Here is an 18,193-nt window from a genome sequence, read left to right as displayed (position 1 = left end):
TCTTATAAAACAAAAAACCATGTGCATGTCCCAAACACCACTGCAGTGAAAAACATGGCATTTCCTTTTTAAAAATAGAGATATTTTCCTAACTTTTGTCCCCCAGATCGAGCGAATAATGATCATTTAAGTCAAATCTTAAAAACTTTACCTTCAATTTCTTATTTATCTTGCAACAATATCTGTAAACCATTGCCAGATTGAGTGGTCCAAAATCTGCGTAGAAGCTTTAAAAATGAAAGATAAAAACGTGTATGTACATTCTAGATGCTCTGAATATAAATGCCTTTTTTGGGTCAACAAGATCAAATTAAGGTGAGTAAGCACATTGTTACCAAATTGTTAGGGGCCGATACAACTTAAAGGTACTGTTTTACTAGTGGAAGACTATTCTGGTAAATAACGCCTATTTTTAAATGCCACGAGTGCTATAATGCCTAAATCTAACCTCAATGAACATGAACATACTTTCTAAATTTAAAAAGCTGTTTTTCCAAACATATCTCCAAGAGCAAAACCATAATATCTTACTTGGTACACATTTATATCTCGTTGTAGTATAAACATTAGACAAGCAAATCTAAATGTTTACGTTTAGGGGGTTCTCTTTTTTCCTCTAAAGGTTTATTTTATTACCACAGGTGAAAAACAAGCATCCTGTAATCAACAATCAATAAATTTATAATTTCCCCAGACCGTCCCATTTATAACCATACCTTTAGATTCTTCAAAAAAAAAAAAAAAAGTTACACTCTTTTAAAAAGCAATACTTACTTCTCATATTCAAGTTCATTATCTATGCTGAAATAATGTACATTTGATGCACTCTTTGGTCTGCTGTAGAGAATGGCAAAACAAAGGCGATCTGAAATGGAAAAATTGCAATGTTCCTTCCTGCAGGTTATAAAAAATGTTTTATATATCATGACACAACTCTTTTCAGATGAAGTCAATTTTTCATTTTTTTCCATGCATGTTTCAGATGGTAGGGGTGGTAATGGGTAATTACAAAATATTCTGGCTATTTGGGTGGGTAATAATGAGCACATTTTTAAAAGACAAACTGCCTTTAACCTAAGTTTAAAAAGTGGTGGTTTTTCATGGAGTGATGTATTTCTAAACGAACCTATTTTTGTAAAAGTTTAGCTCCCCTGGATTAAGACATTTCAGCAAATTGCAGCATGCATGTGATGGCTGGCATCAAGCTTGTAAGTTTCTAGATGAATTTCACTACGTTTTTCAAGACATCCTAAAAAGTCAATTTGGTAAGAAACTATGTTTTTCTTAAAGAGAAAGAATGCTTTCAAAATTACTACTTACAGCTATAGAACAAACCATATGTTTCTCCAACTGTTCTTTGGGATCACTACTGTCTAACTTGGAATCACTACTTCAGCATTTTCACAATTAGACAAATTACCATTAAAACAGAAGCAATGAGAGGTCTCTGCATGATGAGTCTGAGATGAACTTGTGTTGCATAAACGCAGTTAGGCTGCTGTGAGGTTTAGCAAGAATGGTAATGAGCAGTTAAGAGTCAGGAGGCTCCACCCTTCTTCCTTGCCTAAAAATCCTCGGGTGAAATCAAGTCATCCACAATACCTAATAATAATAAGCAGTGGTGCTAGGAAAATACTGACACTCACAACGTGGCAAAATCAAGTACAGCCTTTAAAATACATATACTTTCAGCAAAGCCAGCTGGCACCCTCTCTCCAAATGGTAAACTTTTTTCTATCTGCAATTCAACTCATGTAACTGCTTAGTTTATTTCCTTGTAAACTCCTCAGCTAAAATTTCTTGCAACCACAAACACTCAAATGCGTGACAGGGCTTAATCCTTTCCAACCACAAGGACCTTTGATCCTTGCGACAAAGCCCAAGGATCTCGCTCCCGCGGGCGGGGAGGTGCAGCTCACGTATGTAGGTTCAGGTGCAGGCACACAAGGGTCACAGCCGCCCATGACCGCGGAAGCCCAGGACCAAGGGACCAGCGCCGAGGCCACCCACGCAGGGGAGACCAGCTGCGGCCCAGGCCCTGAAGGCGGGTGCCTCCCGGCGAATGCCGCCCACCCCGTCCCCGCGCGGGTGCCGGAGCTCCCCCCACGCCCGCCCCAAGCACCCGCCCTTGTGGCTCACCTTTGATCACCTCCGCCACCAGGGCTGCCCCCGCGCCCTCCCGGCTCATGACTCCAAAGCATCTGGAAGGCGGGGCAGAGGCAAGGGCGGCCAGCCGCCTAGAGGGGAGGCGCTGCGACCACACCCCCGAAGTTTAAAAAACAAAGTTTAAAGGGCCGCAGCGGGCCGCGGGCGCAGCGACACCCCTCGGTGGCCCACCGGCGCGGCGCAGCAGCGCAACCCCGGAAGTCCCCAACTTCGGGAAACAGCCCGTGGGCGACGAGGGCGCGGGGAGGAAGAGCGCCCCCGCTCCGCCACCCGCCTTCCTTCCTCTGCGGGGGATGCGGGCGGCCAGTGCGCGCCAGGCCTCCTCCAGTGCCCAAACGCCCCGCAGAGGGGACGTGCGTCAGAGGCCAGCAGGCCTGCCGAAGGCAGCGTCTGGGAAAGCTCCTTAGCGATTAAAGGACTTCGAGCAGGAGAAGGGCTCGCCCCGGGCCGGGGACAGACCCGAGGGTGACGCCAGACGGGGCGGGAGCCTCCTGGCGCCTCCCTCGCCGCACTCCCGCTGCCGCCGCCAGGGGGTGCTGCAGCCGTGCCAGGCCGCACCCCCCCCCCCGCAACGCCCCCACCAACCGCGCACCCTCCCGGAGCCTGGTCCGCCGCACCCTTGCTCAGCTAAGACCCAAGTGCTCCCGCAGGGTCAGGTCTGATGGAAAACGGGCATCTTCAAAATTGTGCAAGGTTTCCTGAGATCAGCTGGCTCAGAAAAACCTTTTCTTTTAATTGTGCAAGATTTAAACGCAAGTCTCTGGTCATGCGTTCCTTTAAAGGGACGGTTTGGAATGGTTTAAAAACAAAAATGTCAGCCGGGCGCGGTGGCTCAAGCCTGTAATCCCAGCACTTTGGGAGGCTGAGGCGGGTGGATCATGAGGTCAAGAGATCGAGACCATCCTGGTCAACATGGTGAAACCCCGTCTCTACTAAAGATACAAAAAAAAAATTAGCTGGGCATGGTGGCGCGTGCCTGTAATCCCAGCTACTCAGGAGGCTGAGGCAGGAGAATTGCCTGAACCCAGGAGGCGGAGGTTGCGGTGAGCCGAGATCGCGCCATTGCACTCCAGCCTGGGTAACAAGAGCGAAACTCTGTCTCAAAAAAAAAAAAAAAAAAAAAAAAGTCGACACCCTTTTAAAGCAACCATTTAAAATTATTGTAGAGATAGAGAGCAGAAGGATGGTTATCTGAGGCTGGGAAAGGTAGTGTGGGGGTAATGGGCACAAAAAAACAATAAAAATGAGTAAAACCTAGCATTTCACAGCACAACAGGGAGTGGGTGACTACAGTCCACAATAACTTAATTGTACCTTTAAAAATTACTAAAAGAGTACCATCTGAGTGTTTTTAACACAAAGGATAAATGCTTGAGGGGATGGATACCCCATTTTCCGCGATGTGATTATTGTGCACTGCACTGCATGCCTGTATCAAAACATCTCATGCACCCCGTAAACACCTACTGTACCCACAAAAATTAAATATTAAATAAATTAAAATATATTCTAGACCTTTGTTTGTATTTTAATCTCAAGTGAAAAAAAAATGAATTCAGCATGAGCATGATCCCAATTGTTACAAATAATAAGGTGCTGGGATTGGGTTTCACTTTCATTCCCTCCTATATTTTCCCAACTTTTCTATAGAAAATTGTTACTTTATACATATTTTTGCCTCAAAAGTAAACTTGCATACCTCCTAATCTTATTCTACAATTCCAGATGGATCAAAGACTTTTTTAATCCTGTTTTTTTGTGTGTGTGTGTTTTTTTGTTTTGTTTTGTTTGAGACGGAGTTTCACTCTTGTTACCCAGGCTGGAGTGCAATGGCGCGATCTTGGCTCACCGCAACCTCCACCTCCTGGGTTCAGGCAATTCTCCAGCCTTAACCTCCTGGGTAGCTGGGATTACAGGCAGGCGCCACCATGCCCAGCTAATGTTTTATATTTTTAGTAGAGACGGGGTTTCACCATGTTGACCAGGATGGTCTCGATCCCTTGACCTCGTGATCCACCCGCCTCGGCCTCCCAAAGTGCTGGGATTACAGGCTTGAGCCACCGCGCCCGGCTGTAACTTTTTAAAATATGTATTTAAAACCATAAATTCTTTTTTTTAACTCTCCAACTGGGGAAGACCTTGCTGAATGATACAAAATCTAAAAGCCATAAACATATTTTTAAGCAGTTTTCATGGCAAAAACACACATAAACCAAATCAAGAGGCAAACTGGAAAAATATTTTAAATTCATCTTGAGAAGCTACCAACTTCAATTTTATGTTATCATAAAAGTAACAGAAATGGAAAGTTCCACTATAAGGTACTATTTTTTCCTCAGACTGGCAAAACTCAAGGGAGTTGGATAAGGTGCTGCTGTGTGGCGAGAGGTTGAGGGCATTCACATACGTTGCCTGTAGATAAGAATATGAACTGGGACCATCTCCATGGAGGCAACAAATGGGAATTTGGCAGAAATGTTTAAGACTGAAAACCAGCAGGGTGCGGTGGCTCATGCCTATAATCACAGCACTTTGGGGGGCCGAGGTGGGCGGATTACCTAAAGTCAGGAGTTCGAGACCAGCCTGGCCAACATGGTGAAACCCCACTTCTACTAAAAACACAAAAAAATTAGCTGGGTATGGTCATGCATGCCTGTAATCCCAGCTACTTGGGAGGCTGAGGCAGGAGAATCGCTTGAACCCAGGAGGTGGAGGTTGCAGTGAGACAAGATCATGCCATTGCACTCCAGCCTGGGCAACAAGAGCAAAATTCCGTCTCCAAAGAAAAAAAAGAAAAGAAAGGAAAACTGAAAACTAAAGACAGCCAAGATGGACTGTTAAGTACTACCACTTCTATGCGTGAGTTTAAGTTCTATATACACATGTAATATCACTGTAGATGAAATCACAGGTAGCAAATCTCTGGAAGCAGCCACAACAAACTGGTATCAATGCCCTGATCGTGGATGTCTAGAATAGGGAAGGGTAAGAGAGATTTATGCCTTTTCACAGCTTTTGCCTTGTACCACATATTACCTATTCAAAACTACACCGCTTTTAAAGTCAACTTGCAGGCTAACAGTGTTTTTGCAAAGCTGACTCTTGATCAAGATAGGAAGCATATAACAAGGACAGTATGAGGTAACCTGGAAAATATCCTTTGTGCACATTTAAACAAGGGAACTGGTTACTAACTTGTTTTGGTTTCTAATGTCTCTTGAAATTCCAGTTTATTCCCGCACCCCCTGTACAAAAAAAAAAAAAAATTTAAACTAGAAAAGTAGCTAGATAGAAATGGGAAGAAATTTTCCCTTCCAGCCCAAACCTTAAGTTCAGTTCCCTAAGGAGTATTTTTTTTATTACAGGCAGGGAAAATCACTGATGCCAGTATTTTTTTGTTAGAGTAACACAGAAATAAAGTACTACAGAGACTACGATGCTGCGTTGAGGGCCATTTATTAGGAACCTGGAACCAGAAACAGGGCTTTGGGGGTGGGGAGGGCAGGGCGGGGCGGGGACGAACTCTTGCTTTGTCACCCAGGCTAGAGTACAGTGGTGCAATTTCAGCTCACTGCAACCTCCACCTCCCAGGCTCAAGCAATTCTCCTGCTTAGCCTCCCAAGTAGCTGGGATTACAGTCACATGCCACCACGTCCAGCTAATTTTTAGTAGAGATGGAGTTTCACCATGTTGGCCAGGCTGGTGGCGAATTCCTAACCTCAAGTGATTCGCCGCCTTGGACTCTCGAAGTGCTGGAATTACAGGCATGAGCTACCATGCCCAGCTGAAACAGGGCTCTTTACAAAGTTTTGCTTAAAGGTTGGCGATTAACTTTATAATCCTGTTATAAATCCATGTGTCCCCCCACTGATGCTTCTGTTGTCAGAAACAGAAAGCGGCTGTCATCTTTTCGCCTGTCCTCGTCATACCACATCATCATTTCTGCTTCTTTGATTAATATGATACAGGAGAAGGAAACAAAATCTCATGATTTAAAAATGTTAATAAAAATATTCAAAATCTATCCTTGGGCCTAATTTGTCTCTAGGTATGATTTAACTTGGCCCTCCAGGTTGATTGCCTCTTCCTTTAGCAAATATTTGTTAGAAAAATGAAAAACATTTTCCTGCGTAACAGCTATAGGTATTTGGGGATAATTACCATAAACCAGAGAAATATGTAGGAGTCGGTGAGAATTTTAATACAGTTATGTTCTTGTTAATAGGAAAGATTTAAAGAACACTATTTGGACTTAGAGGCACTGGGCTTTCTCCACCTTGTATTTCCCCCTTGAACTGGATGGATGGCCTTCACAGGTCCTGGCAGAACCAATGGAGAAATGGGACAGTTTTCCTACAGGCAGGGGGAAGTCAGTCTCCGCTGAGTTCACCACAGACAGGCAGAAAGGAGATTTTACACCCTGGGGAGCAGGAGAGAACAGGCTCCACCTGAACACAGGTTGTCCCTCAGAGACAGGGCCACAGACATCAGGCTCTCATCTGTATTGGCCACTTGCTTTTTTGAGGGAAGGAATGACAGGGAAGCAGTGGAAGAAATGCTCATGGAAGTACCGAATAACAACGAAGCGGCAGCAGCATTACCCACTCAAATGACAATGACAAGCAAGGAAGATGGAGAGTTTATGCCGGGTATTGTATTCAGCTCGACACCCTGTGAGGTTGGTACTACCAGGGTCAACTAGCCCTACGGAGGTGGGGTGACGAACCAGCGCAAGGTCACAAAGCTTGCTGTAAAGTGACAGAACTGGGATTTGAACACAGGCTATTGGATCTGAAGCCTAAGATTAAGTCCCCACCTCAAAGATTTGCCCAAATATAAGTCAACAGTAATTAAAACAATAGGGTTTTAGCACAGCAATGTACAATCTGGACCCAGACATATATGAATACTTATAAGAAAACTGATTATTTCAATTCAGTAGCAAATGCCTTATCCAGGACAGGGCAGACATTTATATGTATGAAAAGAAAATGAGGTTCTATAAATATCACATATTTATAAAGCACATCACAGATGAAACAATTTTGAAAAAGCTGTCAGATAACTATAAACTTATACTGAATAATTTTATAATGAACATGCGGAGTTCTACAGTGTGACACAAAACAAGTCACAAAGGGGAAAACCTGGGAGAACCTTGAAGAAAACACCTGTAAAAAAGTCAATTATCACAACAGATAAAATGTCTTTCCAAAGCAGTATCACAATCTGTGATATTATAATTACACACTTATTGGTTCACATTCACAATCCCTAGCTTCTAACTCCCATAACCTTTATTACAATATTTTATTACATGCGCTGCGCCCTGGATCTTAGAAGCTGGCTTTGGGAAACGGAATCTCTCTGACCTTCTCCTGCTCTCTTTTTCCTGGCCTAAGGCAGGGCTCTAATCTGACTGTGAGCTGTAAGACCCTCATGCCACAAAGCATCCCGCCCCATCCACTGGAGGAAGGAATGCTGCCCAGAGAGGCTGGAAGAATCTGAACACACAGGCCTTGCTGGGTATACATTATGTCCTGTCAATCGTATTTCAACACAGTTGTCCATCCTTCAATCATGGACAAGCAACGAAATCTCCACTAAAGACCCAAAGAACAGGGTGCAGAGGGCTTCTGCAGAGCTGAACCACGGAGGCTGACAGGAAGGTGCACGAGAACTCATCCACATGCCTGGAGGGTGGTGTACCCCAGCTCCACCGGGTCAGAAACTCCTGCACTCAGGACCCTTCCAGACCTCACCCTGTGCATCTCTTCCTGTGGCTGTTTATTCGTATCCTTTAAAATGGCCTTTATAAGCCGGGCGCGGTGGCTCAAGTCTGTAATCCCAGCACTTTGGGAGGCCGAAGCGGGTGGATCACGAGGTCAAGCGATCGAGACCATCCTGGTCAACATGGTGAAACCCCGTCTCTACTAAAAATAAAAAAAATTAGCTGGGCATGGTGGCGTGTGCCTGTAATCCCAGCTGCTCAGGAGGCTGAGGCAGGAGAATTGCCTGAACCCAGGAGGCAGAGGTTGCGGTGAGCCGAGATCGCGCCATTGCACTCCAGCCTGGGTAACGAGAGCGAAACTCCGTCTCCCAAAAAAAAAAAAAAAAAAAAAAATGGCCTTTATAATAAACTAGTAAGCATGTTCCCCTGATTCTTCCAGCAAATTAACTGAACTCAAAGAGGGGATCCTGGGAAACCCAACATGAAGCCAGTCAGAAGCTGCTTAGGCCCGGACTTGTGGGAAGGAGGGGGTGGTCTTGTGGGACTGAGCCCTGAACCTGGGGAATCAGATGGCATCAGAACTCAATGGGAGGATACCAGCTGGTGTCTGATTGCCTGCTTGTTGATACAGAGAAATCCTCACATATTTTGGGGTTATAAAATTCTTCTGATTGCTAATTGCTGTATTGGTGTGACAGCAGAGGAAAAACTTTTGAGTTTTTCCCTAACACAACCCAAGAGATTAAAAAAATCTAGAAAGGCTATGAATGCTCAATTCAGAGAAGAAATACAAATGGCCAATAGCATATGAAAAGAAAATTAATCATTTAACGTAAAAAGAAAAAGTTAAACAACATGAACAGATTACAGGAAAAAGTCACATGATTATCTCATTAAATACAGAAAAGGAAGTCATTAAAATCAACACTCATTTCCAATTAAGTCTCTGTACATGGAGCTAAAAGAGAACTTCCTTAAGCTTATAAAGGTTTTTCCAATACCTACAGTCAATATCGCACTTCATGTCTTAACTTTAGGAGCATCCCTATAAAGTAAAAAGCAAGATGAAAATTCCCACTATCATTACCTCTATTTAACAATGTAATAACTGGAAGTGCTAGCTGATGCCAAGATACAAAAAGGAAATCAGAGAAAACTGGAAAGAAATAATTCAAAATTTCCTTATTTGAAGACAATTGTCTACCTAAAAAATACAGACAAGAAACCAGGTGTGGTGGCTCATGCTTGTAATTCCAGCACTTTGGGAGGCCAGGACAGGTAGAGCACCTGAGGTCAGGAGTTCAAGACCAGCCTGGCCAACATAGTGAAATCCCATCTCTAAAATAACAAATAAATATAAAAATTAGCCAGGCATGGTGGCACGTACCTGTAATCACAACTACTCAGGAGGCTGAGGTAGCAGAATCGCTTGAACCCAGAAGGAAGAGGTTGGGGTGAGCCAAACTGTACCACTGCACTGTAGCCTGGCAATCTAGGAGACAGAATAAGACTCTGTCTCCAAAAAAAAAACCCAAACTATTCGAATAAATAAACTAACAGTTTTGCAATGTTTCTGATATAGAAGATTAATACACAAAAACCAGTAACTTTTCTATCTACTTGTAATAAGCAATTATGAAATGTAACAGAAAAAAAACTACATGCATATCCCTAATGGGTAAATGGAGAAATGAAGCAGGTTTATCAACACAAAGACTCAATAAGTTCCCCTCAAAAGAAACGCAGTTCTGATAAAAATCTCAACAAGTCGCCAGACGTGGTGGCTCAAGCCTGTAATCCCAGCACTTTGGGAGGCAGAGGCGGGTGGATCACAAGGTCAAGAGATCGAGACCATCCTGGTCAACATGATGAAACCCCGTCTCTACTAAAGATACAAAAAAATTAGCTGGGCATGGTGGCGTGTGCCTGTAATCCCAGCTACTCAGGAGGCTGAGGCAGGAGAATTGCCTGAACCCAGGAGGCGGAGGTTGCGGTGAGCCGAGATCGCGCCATTGCACTCCAGCCTGGGTAACAGGAGCGAAACTCCATCTCAAAAAAAAAAAAAAAATCTCAACAAGTCTTTTCATGAAACCTGACAGGCTAATGCTAATAGAGGAATTAAATGTAACAAGTTTACGTTACATGTGGAGCCAGACATGCTAATACATGTAAATTACATGCTAATGCATGAATTGAATGTAATCGATTTATGTGTTATATGTAATAAATTACATGAAACCTGACATGTTAATACATGTAAATTAATCCAGAAGATCACAAGGCCAAGAACAAAGAACATTTTGAAAAAGAACAAGAAAGGAGCCCTTGCTCTACCAAATATTAAAACTTACAAGAATTTAGGCAGTATTGGCACAGTGTACTATTGGCACAGATATAATAGGCAAAGATGAGAGCCACATATACATGGAAACATCACATGACAGAAGGGGCATTACAAATCAATGGGAGAAGAATACTCAATACACATGGGACAATTGGTTGTCCATGTTGGGGTTGGGCAGGGAGGAAATTTGATCCCTAGCTCATACCATACCACTACCCCCCACCAAAGGCAAAAAATACCTCAAATGGATTAAAAACCTAGATTTATTAAGAAAAGCTTTAAAGTTTTGTAAGAACATACGGTAAAATAACTCACATTAGTGAAACAGGGATGGATTTCTTTTTTAGGCAAAACAAAACAGAACCAAACTAAGAAGCAAAAGACTGAGAAAGTTGATTACATAAAGATTTAATGTTTTAATACCAAAAGTAGCTGGGAGCTGAGATTGTGCCACTGTATTCCAGCCTGGGCAACAAGAGTGAAACTCCATCTCAAAAAACAAACAAACACAAAACGACTTAAAGTTTCTGCCCAACATAGGAGCCCAGAAACAAAATTTGAAAAGATAACTCACAGACAAGGAGAAGAGAGAGAAAATGCATAAAACCATTGAGGTGTCAGTATTTAGAATTTACAAAGTACCATACATAAAAGAGAAAAAAGTTAACACCCCAATAAATATGTGGGCAGAAATAGAGAGAAGAACTGCACAAGATGAAAAAGCCTAATTATCCTTCCTGCTCCTCTTTTTCAGACTAACCTAACCTACAATTAGTATAGTTCTGGTTTGCTCTATACCCTGTGGTAAACTGAGTTTATTAGTCAGAGTTAAGTTGTGACAACAAGTAACTCTGAAATCTTAGTGATGTAATTTACAATGGATGCTTATTTCTTGCTGGTGCCATATGATCCCTACAGCTAAGAGGGTGGAGGAGGCGCTATTCTACACACTCACCCAAGGATCTGGGGCGTTGAAGGCTCTACCCATTTACAGACGCACTGTCTAGAATTTGTCCTTGTGGCTGTCCGATGTGCCAGTGACTGCTTGCGCAAGTAATTCCAGTTGCCTTTAGATCTAAATGCCCACACAGATAAACCAAGCCTGGTAATTTTAATCTTTGTTTGTTTAACTCTTGTGTTTCTCAATCAGCTGGTCTGGAACTAAGGTGGAAAAAAGTAATCTTATCTACAGAAGCCCTAGACATCTCCCCCAACATTATGTTAGTCTCCATACTCATCTGTATCTCTGAAATAATTTATAAATGAGGTTTTTTAAAGGAGGCACTAGAATAACTATGTAAGTTTTCCTACTTTCCAAATCACTATAGCGAGAGAGAAAATGAAACTAAGAAAATGTGATCAAGCCACCCAATAGCAAGAAGAAACATTATGGCAAACAAAATAGAATAAGCTAGTAGGAATAAGTCCAAACACATCAGTTATAATTTTAAAATGAAAAAAAAAATTAATTCACCTAGTAAAAGACAAAATTTTCAAATTGAGTTTTAAAAAATTCAAGCTAGTCTGGACATGGTGACTTCACATAATACCAGCATTTTGGGAGGCGGAGGCAAGAGGATCCCCTAAATCCAGGGGTTCAAGACCAACCTGCACAAGAAAGTGAGATACTATCTCTACCAAAAACAAACCAAAACCCCGCCCTCCCAAAAATCCTTAAGCTCTATGTTTAATAAAGACAATAAAAACAAAGCCTTACAGGAAAAATTTAAATGAAAGGATAAACAAAGGTGTGCTATACAGTTGCTAGAGAAAAAAACAAAAACAAAAACAAAAAAAACAGCAATATTAACATCAGATAAAATTCACAGGTGGGACACAGTGGCTCATGCCTGTAATCCTAACTTTGGAAGCCTGAGGAGGGTGGATCACCTGAGGTCAAGAATTCGAGACCAGCCGGGCCAACCTGGTGAAATCTTATCTCTACTAAAAATACAAAAATTAGCTGGGAGTGGTGGCATGCACCTGTAATCCCAGCTACTTGGGAAGCTGAGGCAGGATAATTGAACCCAGGAGGTAGAGGTTCCAATGAGCCAAGATAGCGCCATTGCACTCCAGCCTACGCAACAGAGGAAAAAAAAAAAAAAAAAAAAAACCCTCCATCTGACCAAAAAAAAAAAAAAGACAAAGATGTTCAATGTAAAAAGATTCAGGATCACTGGGGGTGCTGGCTCATGCCTGTAATCCCAGCACTTTGGGAGGATGAGGCAGGTGGATCACCTTAGATCAAGAGTTTGAGATCCGCCTGACCAACATCGAGAAACCCCTTCTCTACTAAAAATACAAAAATTAGCTGGGCATAGTGGCAGGTACCTGTAATCCCAGCTACTCAGGAGGCTGAGGCAGGAGAATCACTTGAACTCAGGAGGCAGAGGCTGCAGTGAACTGAGATCTAGCCACTGCACTCCAGCCAGGGTGACAGAGTAAGACTCCATCTCAAAAAAAAAAGATCTAATTTACCAAAAAATTATAACCATAACACATCTTATAATAATGGGTTTAAAATCTATAAAGCAAAAGCAAGTGAAAATAGGAGTAATTAATAAATCCATAATCATAGAAGACTAAACACACTTCAAAAAAATGAAATAAGGAATTAGTGGCATGACCCAGTAAACAGAACTGTTTTCAACAGAGAACACATAAACTTTTCAAAGAGGGTATTCGGTCATCATGTGTTAGGTCACAAGGAGATCTCAACAAATTCTGGAAAACAGAAACCATCCACACAGACCTTGTTCAATGACTACAATACAGTAACAGAAATGTTTTGGCAGGTGGAGCCTGCGGTAAGCAGAGATCACACCACTGCACTCCAGCCTGTGTGACAGCGACACTCTGTCTCAAAAAAAGTTTTGATGAAAAGATCATCAAAAGTCTATCAATCAATATGGAAACGTTTAAAACCCATTTCTAAATATCTTGCAACAATGGAATATTAAAAGAAAATTCAACACAAATTACTCTAAAAGTAATGTCAGTAAGAATTTTTTTTTTTTTAACTTTTTTTTCTTTTTTTTTAGACAGAGGCTTGCTCTGTTGCCAGGCTGGAGTGCAGTGGCACAATCTTGACTCACTGTAACCTCCGCCTCCCAGGTTCAAGAGATTCCCCTGCCTCAGCCTCCCAAATAGCCAGGACTACAGGCGCGCGCCACCACATCCAGCTAGTTTTTTGTTTTTTTGTTTTATTTTTATTTTTTTTTTGAGGCAGAGTTTCCCTCTTGTTACCCAGGCTGGAGTGCCATGGCACGATCTCGGCTCACCGCAACCTCCGCCTCCTGGGTTCAGGCAATTCTCCTGCCTCAGCCTCCTGAGTAGCTGGGATTACAGGCACGCACCACCATGCCCAGCTAAATTTTGTGTATTTTTAGTAGAGACACGGTTTCACCATGTTGACCAGGATGGTCTCGAACTCTTGACCTTGTGATCCACCTGCCTCGGCCTCCCAAAGTGCTGGGATTACAGGTGTGAGCCACCGCGCCCGGCCGTATTTGTTTTTAGTAGACACAGGGTTTCACCATGTTGGCCAGGATGGTCTCAAACTCCTGAGCTCATGATCCACCCACTTCGGCCTCCCAAAGTGCTGAGATTACAGGTGTTAGACACCACACCCGGCCAAGACGTGGTGAAACAAAAATCCTAAGAAAATGATTTGACTAAAAACATCTCCCCCATCACACCATTTACAAAAAAATAATAATTCTTCCAAGATAAAAAAGATGAACATAACAGTTCTGGCTCTCCAAATCCCAGGCCATGGTAGGACTGTTTGGGCTGACTGCTTTGTGGTTAAATGGCCAGAGGTGAGAATGTCACTCCCAAACCAAACTACCAATCCATAGTGCAAAACCCCACAGAACTCTCCCTCTGACCTGCAGCATTTAAGATTCAACTGCAATACAACCATTTTAAAAAGCTGACAGTATTTATATATAAAAAAATAAACACAGCACATCTTCTGACTTAGTAATTCCAGTTTTACATATACATACAACAGAAATTCATACACATGTGCACCAAGGTATTTTTTAAAACCTCATTATTTATAATAGGCAAAAACGGAAAACAACGCAAATGACTAGACACAATAGAATCGAATGCTGGGTACTTCCTTACAATGGAATATTCTATGGCAGTAAGAGCACCTGAGCTATGGTCATGTACATCAGACAGTTGCTCACAAACATTTAGTGAAAGAAGGTGGAAGAAAAAGAGTACATACAGTATGATTCCATTTATACAGATTTCAAAAGCAGACAAAAATCTATGGCAATACAAATCAGAGTAGTATTTATCCTTGAAGAGGGTGGTGACCAGGAAATGACACAGAGGATGGTTCCTGGGATGTGGTGATACTTTTTTTTTTGAGACAGAGTTTCGCTCTTGTTGCCCAGGCTGGAGTGCAATGGCGCGATCTCAGCTCACCGCAACCTCCACCTCCTGGGTTCAGGCAATTCTCCTGCCTCAGCCTCCTGAGTAGCTGGGATTACAGGCACGTGCCACCATGCCCAGCTAATTTTTGTATTTTTAGTAGAGACGGGGTTTCACCATGTTGACCAGGATGGTCTCTATCTCTTGACCTTGTGATCCACCAGCCTCGGCCTCCTAAAGTGCTGAGATTACAGGCGTGAGCCACCGCGCCCGGCCTTTTTTTTTTTTTTTTTTTTTTTTTAAGACAAGGCCTACCTCTGTCACCTAGACTGGGGTGCGGTGATGCAATCACACCTCACTGTAACCTCTGCCCCCGAGGCTCAAGCTATCCTCCTACCTCAACCTCCCAAGTAGCTGGCACTACAGGCACACACCACCGCACCTGGCTAATTTTTGTGTTTTTTGTATAGGTGGGGTTTCACCATGTTGCCTGGGTTGGTCTTGAACTGCTGGGCTCAAGGAATCCTCCCACCTCAGCCTCCTGAGTAGTTGAGACTACAGGCATGCGTGGCACCACATCTGGCTAATTTTTGTATTTTTGGGGAGATATAAGTCTCCCTGTGTTTCCCAGGCTGGTCTTGAACTCCTGAGCTCAAGCAATCCTCCTGCCTAAGCCTCCCAAAATGTTGAGATTACAGGTGTGAGCCATCACACCAGGCCTATGGTGATGGTCTGTTTCTCCATCCATCTGCTGGTTACTTACCCAGGATGTTCACATGCTGTTTATAGAGCTGTAATCTTTGTGTACAATTCTGTGTGTGTATTACACATTATAGATATCTATGTATATGTATTATAAAATAAATATGACTTCATTTATATTATGTTCAATAAAAAGTTACATATGAAGTATTTGTACTCCACCAGCCTGGTTTGCAAGAGTAAAAGCTCTTACCTAACCAGTGATGGACATGTGTCAAGAGCAAAACAAATCTTTGCTTGTTACAAGCCACTAAGACTTTGGGGTTGTCATTACAACATAGCCTAGCCTAGCCTAACTAACACACAGTTGAAGACTTCACTGGCTGGGCACAGCAGATCACGCCTGTAGTCCTAAGACACAAAATGCAAAAGCTATTAAGAGAAAAGACTAGCCGGGCACGGTGGCTCAAGCCTGTAATCCCAGCACTTTGGGAGGCCGAGGCGGGTGGATCACGAGGTCGAGAGTTCGAGACCATCCTGGTCGACATGGTGAAACCCCGTCTCTACTAAAAATACAAAAAATCAGCTGGGCATGGTGGCGTGTGCCTGTAATCCCAGCTGCTCGGGAGGCTGAGGCAGGAGAATTGCCTGAACCCAGGAGGCGGAGGTTGCGGTGAGCCGAGATGGTGCCATTGCACTCCAGCCTGGGTAACAAGAGCGAAACTCCGTCTCAAAAAAAAAAAAAAAAAAAAAAAAAGAGAAAAGACTAATACATTTACAGAAGACACTATAAAAATATTTTTTAAGAAAAGGGGGTGGGAGAAGAGTGTGATACCAGAGCCAACATGGTATCTAACAGTTAAAGCCAGAACAATGAGCAACAAAATAAGTATGTAATATTGGATTTTAATTCGAAGTATAAAATAATATGTGTGAATCCATACTGATATAAATAAGTGATTGAGTAAGTAAATGGAGAGGAGACAAATCTTCCTTACAGAACAATTCCAAATTATGTACATGTAGCTACTTCTCTCCAAGGAGTAGCTTAACACCCTTTGAGTGTGGAACGGACTTAAGTGACTTGCTTCAAAGAACGTAGCATGGAAAGGGAAAAAGAGTAACTTTACAGAAGAGGAACTTAGCAAACACTGTTTTAACCAAATGATTGTGACTAACCCGTGATGCCGTGTGGATTTCATATACCTCTGGATAAGATGTGATGGAAGGGCACTTCACCTTCTATGGTATTCATGCCAAAAATCCAGTCTAGTTATGAGGAAAACAAACAAACATACCCAATTTGAGGGACATTCTACAAAATACCTGACCCGTTCTCAAAACTATCAAGGTCATGAAAAACAAAGAAAAACAGAAACTTTCACAGATCTTAGGTGACTAAGCAGATGACAACTAAATGCAAAGTGGACTGAATTTCAAAATAGAAAAAGCTTAATGGGAAAACTAGTGAAATCCCAAAAAAGTCTGCAGTATACTTAATAATATATCAGTGTTGGTTTCTTTCTTTCTTTCTTTTTTTTTAGACAGAGTCTTACTCTGTTGCCCGGGCTGGAGTACAGTGGCACAATCTCAGCTCACTGCAACCTCTGCCTCCCGAGTTCAAGTGATTCTGCTGCCTCAGTCTCCCAAGTAGCTGGGACTACAGGCACCCATCATCACTCCCGGCTAATTTTTGCATTTTTAATAGAGACAGGGTTTCACCATGTAGGTCAGGCTGGTCTCGAACTCTTGACCTCATGTGTCACCCACCTCAACCTCTCAAAATGCTGAGATTACAGGCCTAAGCCATCACACCCAGACCAGTGTTGGTTTTTTCAAGTGCCACAGTAATTTAAGATGATGTTACAGACTGAATTGTGTCCCTAAAATTCACATGTTTAAGTCCTGACCCCCAGTGTGACTACCGGGAACAGGGCCTTTAAGGAGAAAATCCAGGTTAAACGAGGTCATACAGGTGGGACTGATATCCTTATAAGAGAGAGATACCAGAGCAGTCTCTCCCACTGAACGCACAGAGGAAAGGCCATGTGAAGACAGATACAGGGAGAAGGTGGCCATCTGCAAGCCAAGGAGAGAGGCCTCAGGAGAAGCCAGCCCTGCTGGCTTGGACCTCCTAAGCTCCAGAACTGTGACAAAAGAAATTTCTGTTGTCTACACCACACACACTGTGGTGCTCTGTCATGGCAGCCCTAGATGACGAAGACACATGACAACACTAGAGAAAAGTGAAAAGTGGGTGAGGCAGACGCAGGAACTCTCCATACTATTTTTATAACTTTTCTGTAACTCTAACAGTTGTTTTTTTTTTTTGTTTTTTTTTTTTTAAAGCAACTGACTGGAAGCAACTATTTGCAGCTTATATAACAAAGATATATGTAAATATAAAACTATTTCTGTAAAAATCTTACAATTATACATAGTCCTGTGAAAAAAATCACATATTAAAAGGGCAAACCAGAAAAATAAATACAGATGACTAAAAACCATCTGACATATTTGGCCTCATTAGTAATTAGAAAAATCAAAATTACAAAATAATGGAATTTCATTTCATGCCATCCAGCTGGAAAAAATTAAAATATTGATAGCAATCCTAGGGAAAAGTTGTGAGGAAATTGCTGCTTTTATACAAAGAAGGTGAGACGGTAAGTTGATGTGGCCGTTCTGGAGGGCAATCTGGCAGTATCTGGTAACCCTGTAACTGGTAACCCAGCTAATCCCGCTCTTGAAATTGACCTGAGAGAAATACTGGCATAGAAGCACTAAGAAGCAATTGATGGGTATTCATTTTAGCAGTGTCTGCAGTAATACTAAGTGGAAATAACTGTTATTAGTAGGAG

General features: G+C 42.5%; 1 protein-coding gene across 14 annotated transcripts in view; it reads right to left on the bottom strand.

Annotated features, from left to right (window-relative positions):
* The window catches only part of CDC14B (cell division cycle 14B), a 130,776-nt gene that overhangs the window by 71,163 nt on the left and 41,420 nt on the right, over window positions 1–18,193 (bottom strand). For 10 of the 14 annotated variants that reach the window (XR_012516702.1, XM_039475025.2, XM_039475028.2 and 7 more), the window contains 2 exons: window positions 775–865; window positions 152–227 (listed from right to left, as the gene is read on the bottom strand). Coding sequence is in view for 13 of the 14 variants with exons in the window: in XM_039475025.2 (XP_039330959.1) it covers window positions 152–227; window positions 775–865 (167 nt within the window). In the remaining variant the exon portion in view is untranslated. Of the gene's footprint in view, window positions 1–151; window positions 228–774; window positions 895–2,139; window positions 2,659–18,193 lie in introns of those variants that run through there. The other 4 variants (XM_039475030.2, XM_074395588.1, XM_010348772.3 and 1 more) reach the window with 4 other exon arrangements.

The sequence above is a fragment of the Saimiri boliviensis genome, chromosome 2 (genome assembly GCF_048565385.1).
Source record: "Saimiri boliviensis isolate mSaiBol1 chromosome 2, mSaiBol1.pri, whole genome shotgun sequence".
In the NCBI taxonomy this organism is placed as follows: domain Eukaryota; kingdom Metazoa; phylum Chordata; class Mammalia; order Primates; family Cebidae; genus Saimiri; species Saimiri boliviensis.
Note: the sequence above shows the minus strand (reverse complement) of the source record. Positions and strands in the feature narration are given on the sequence as shown.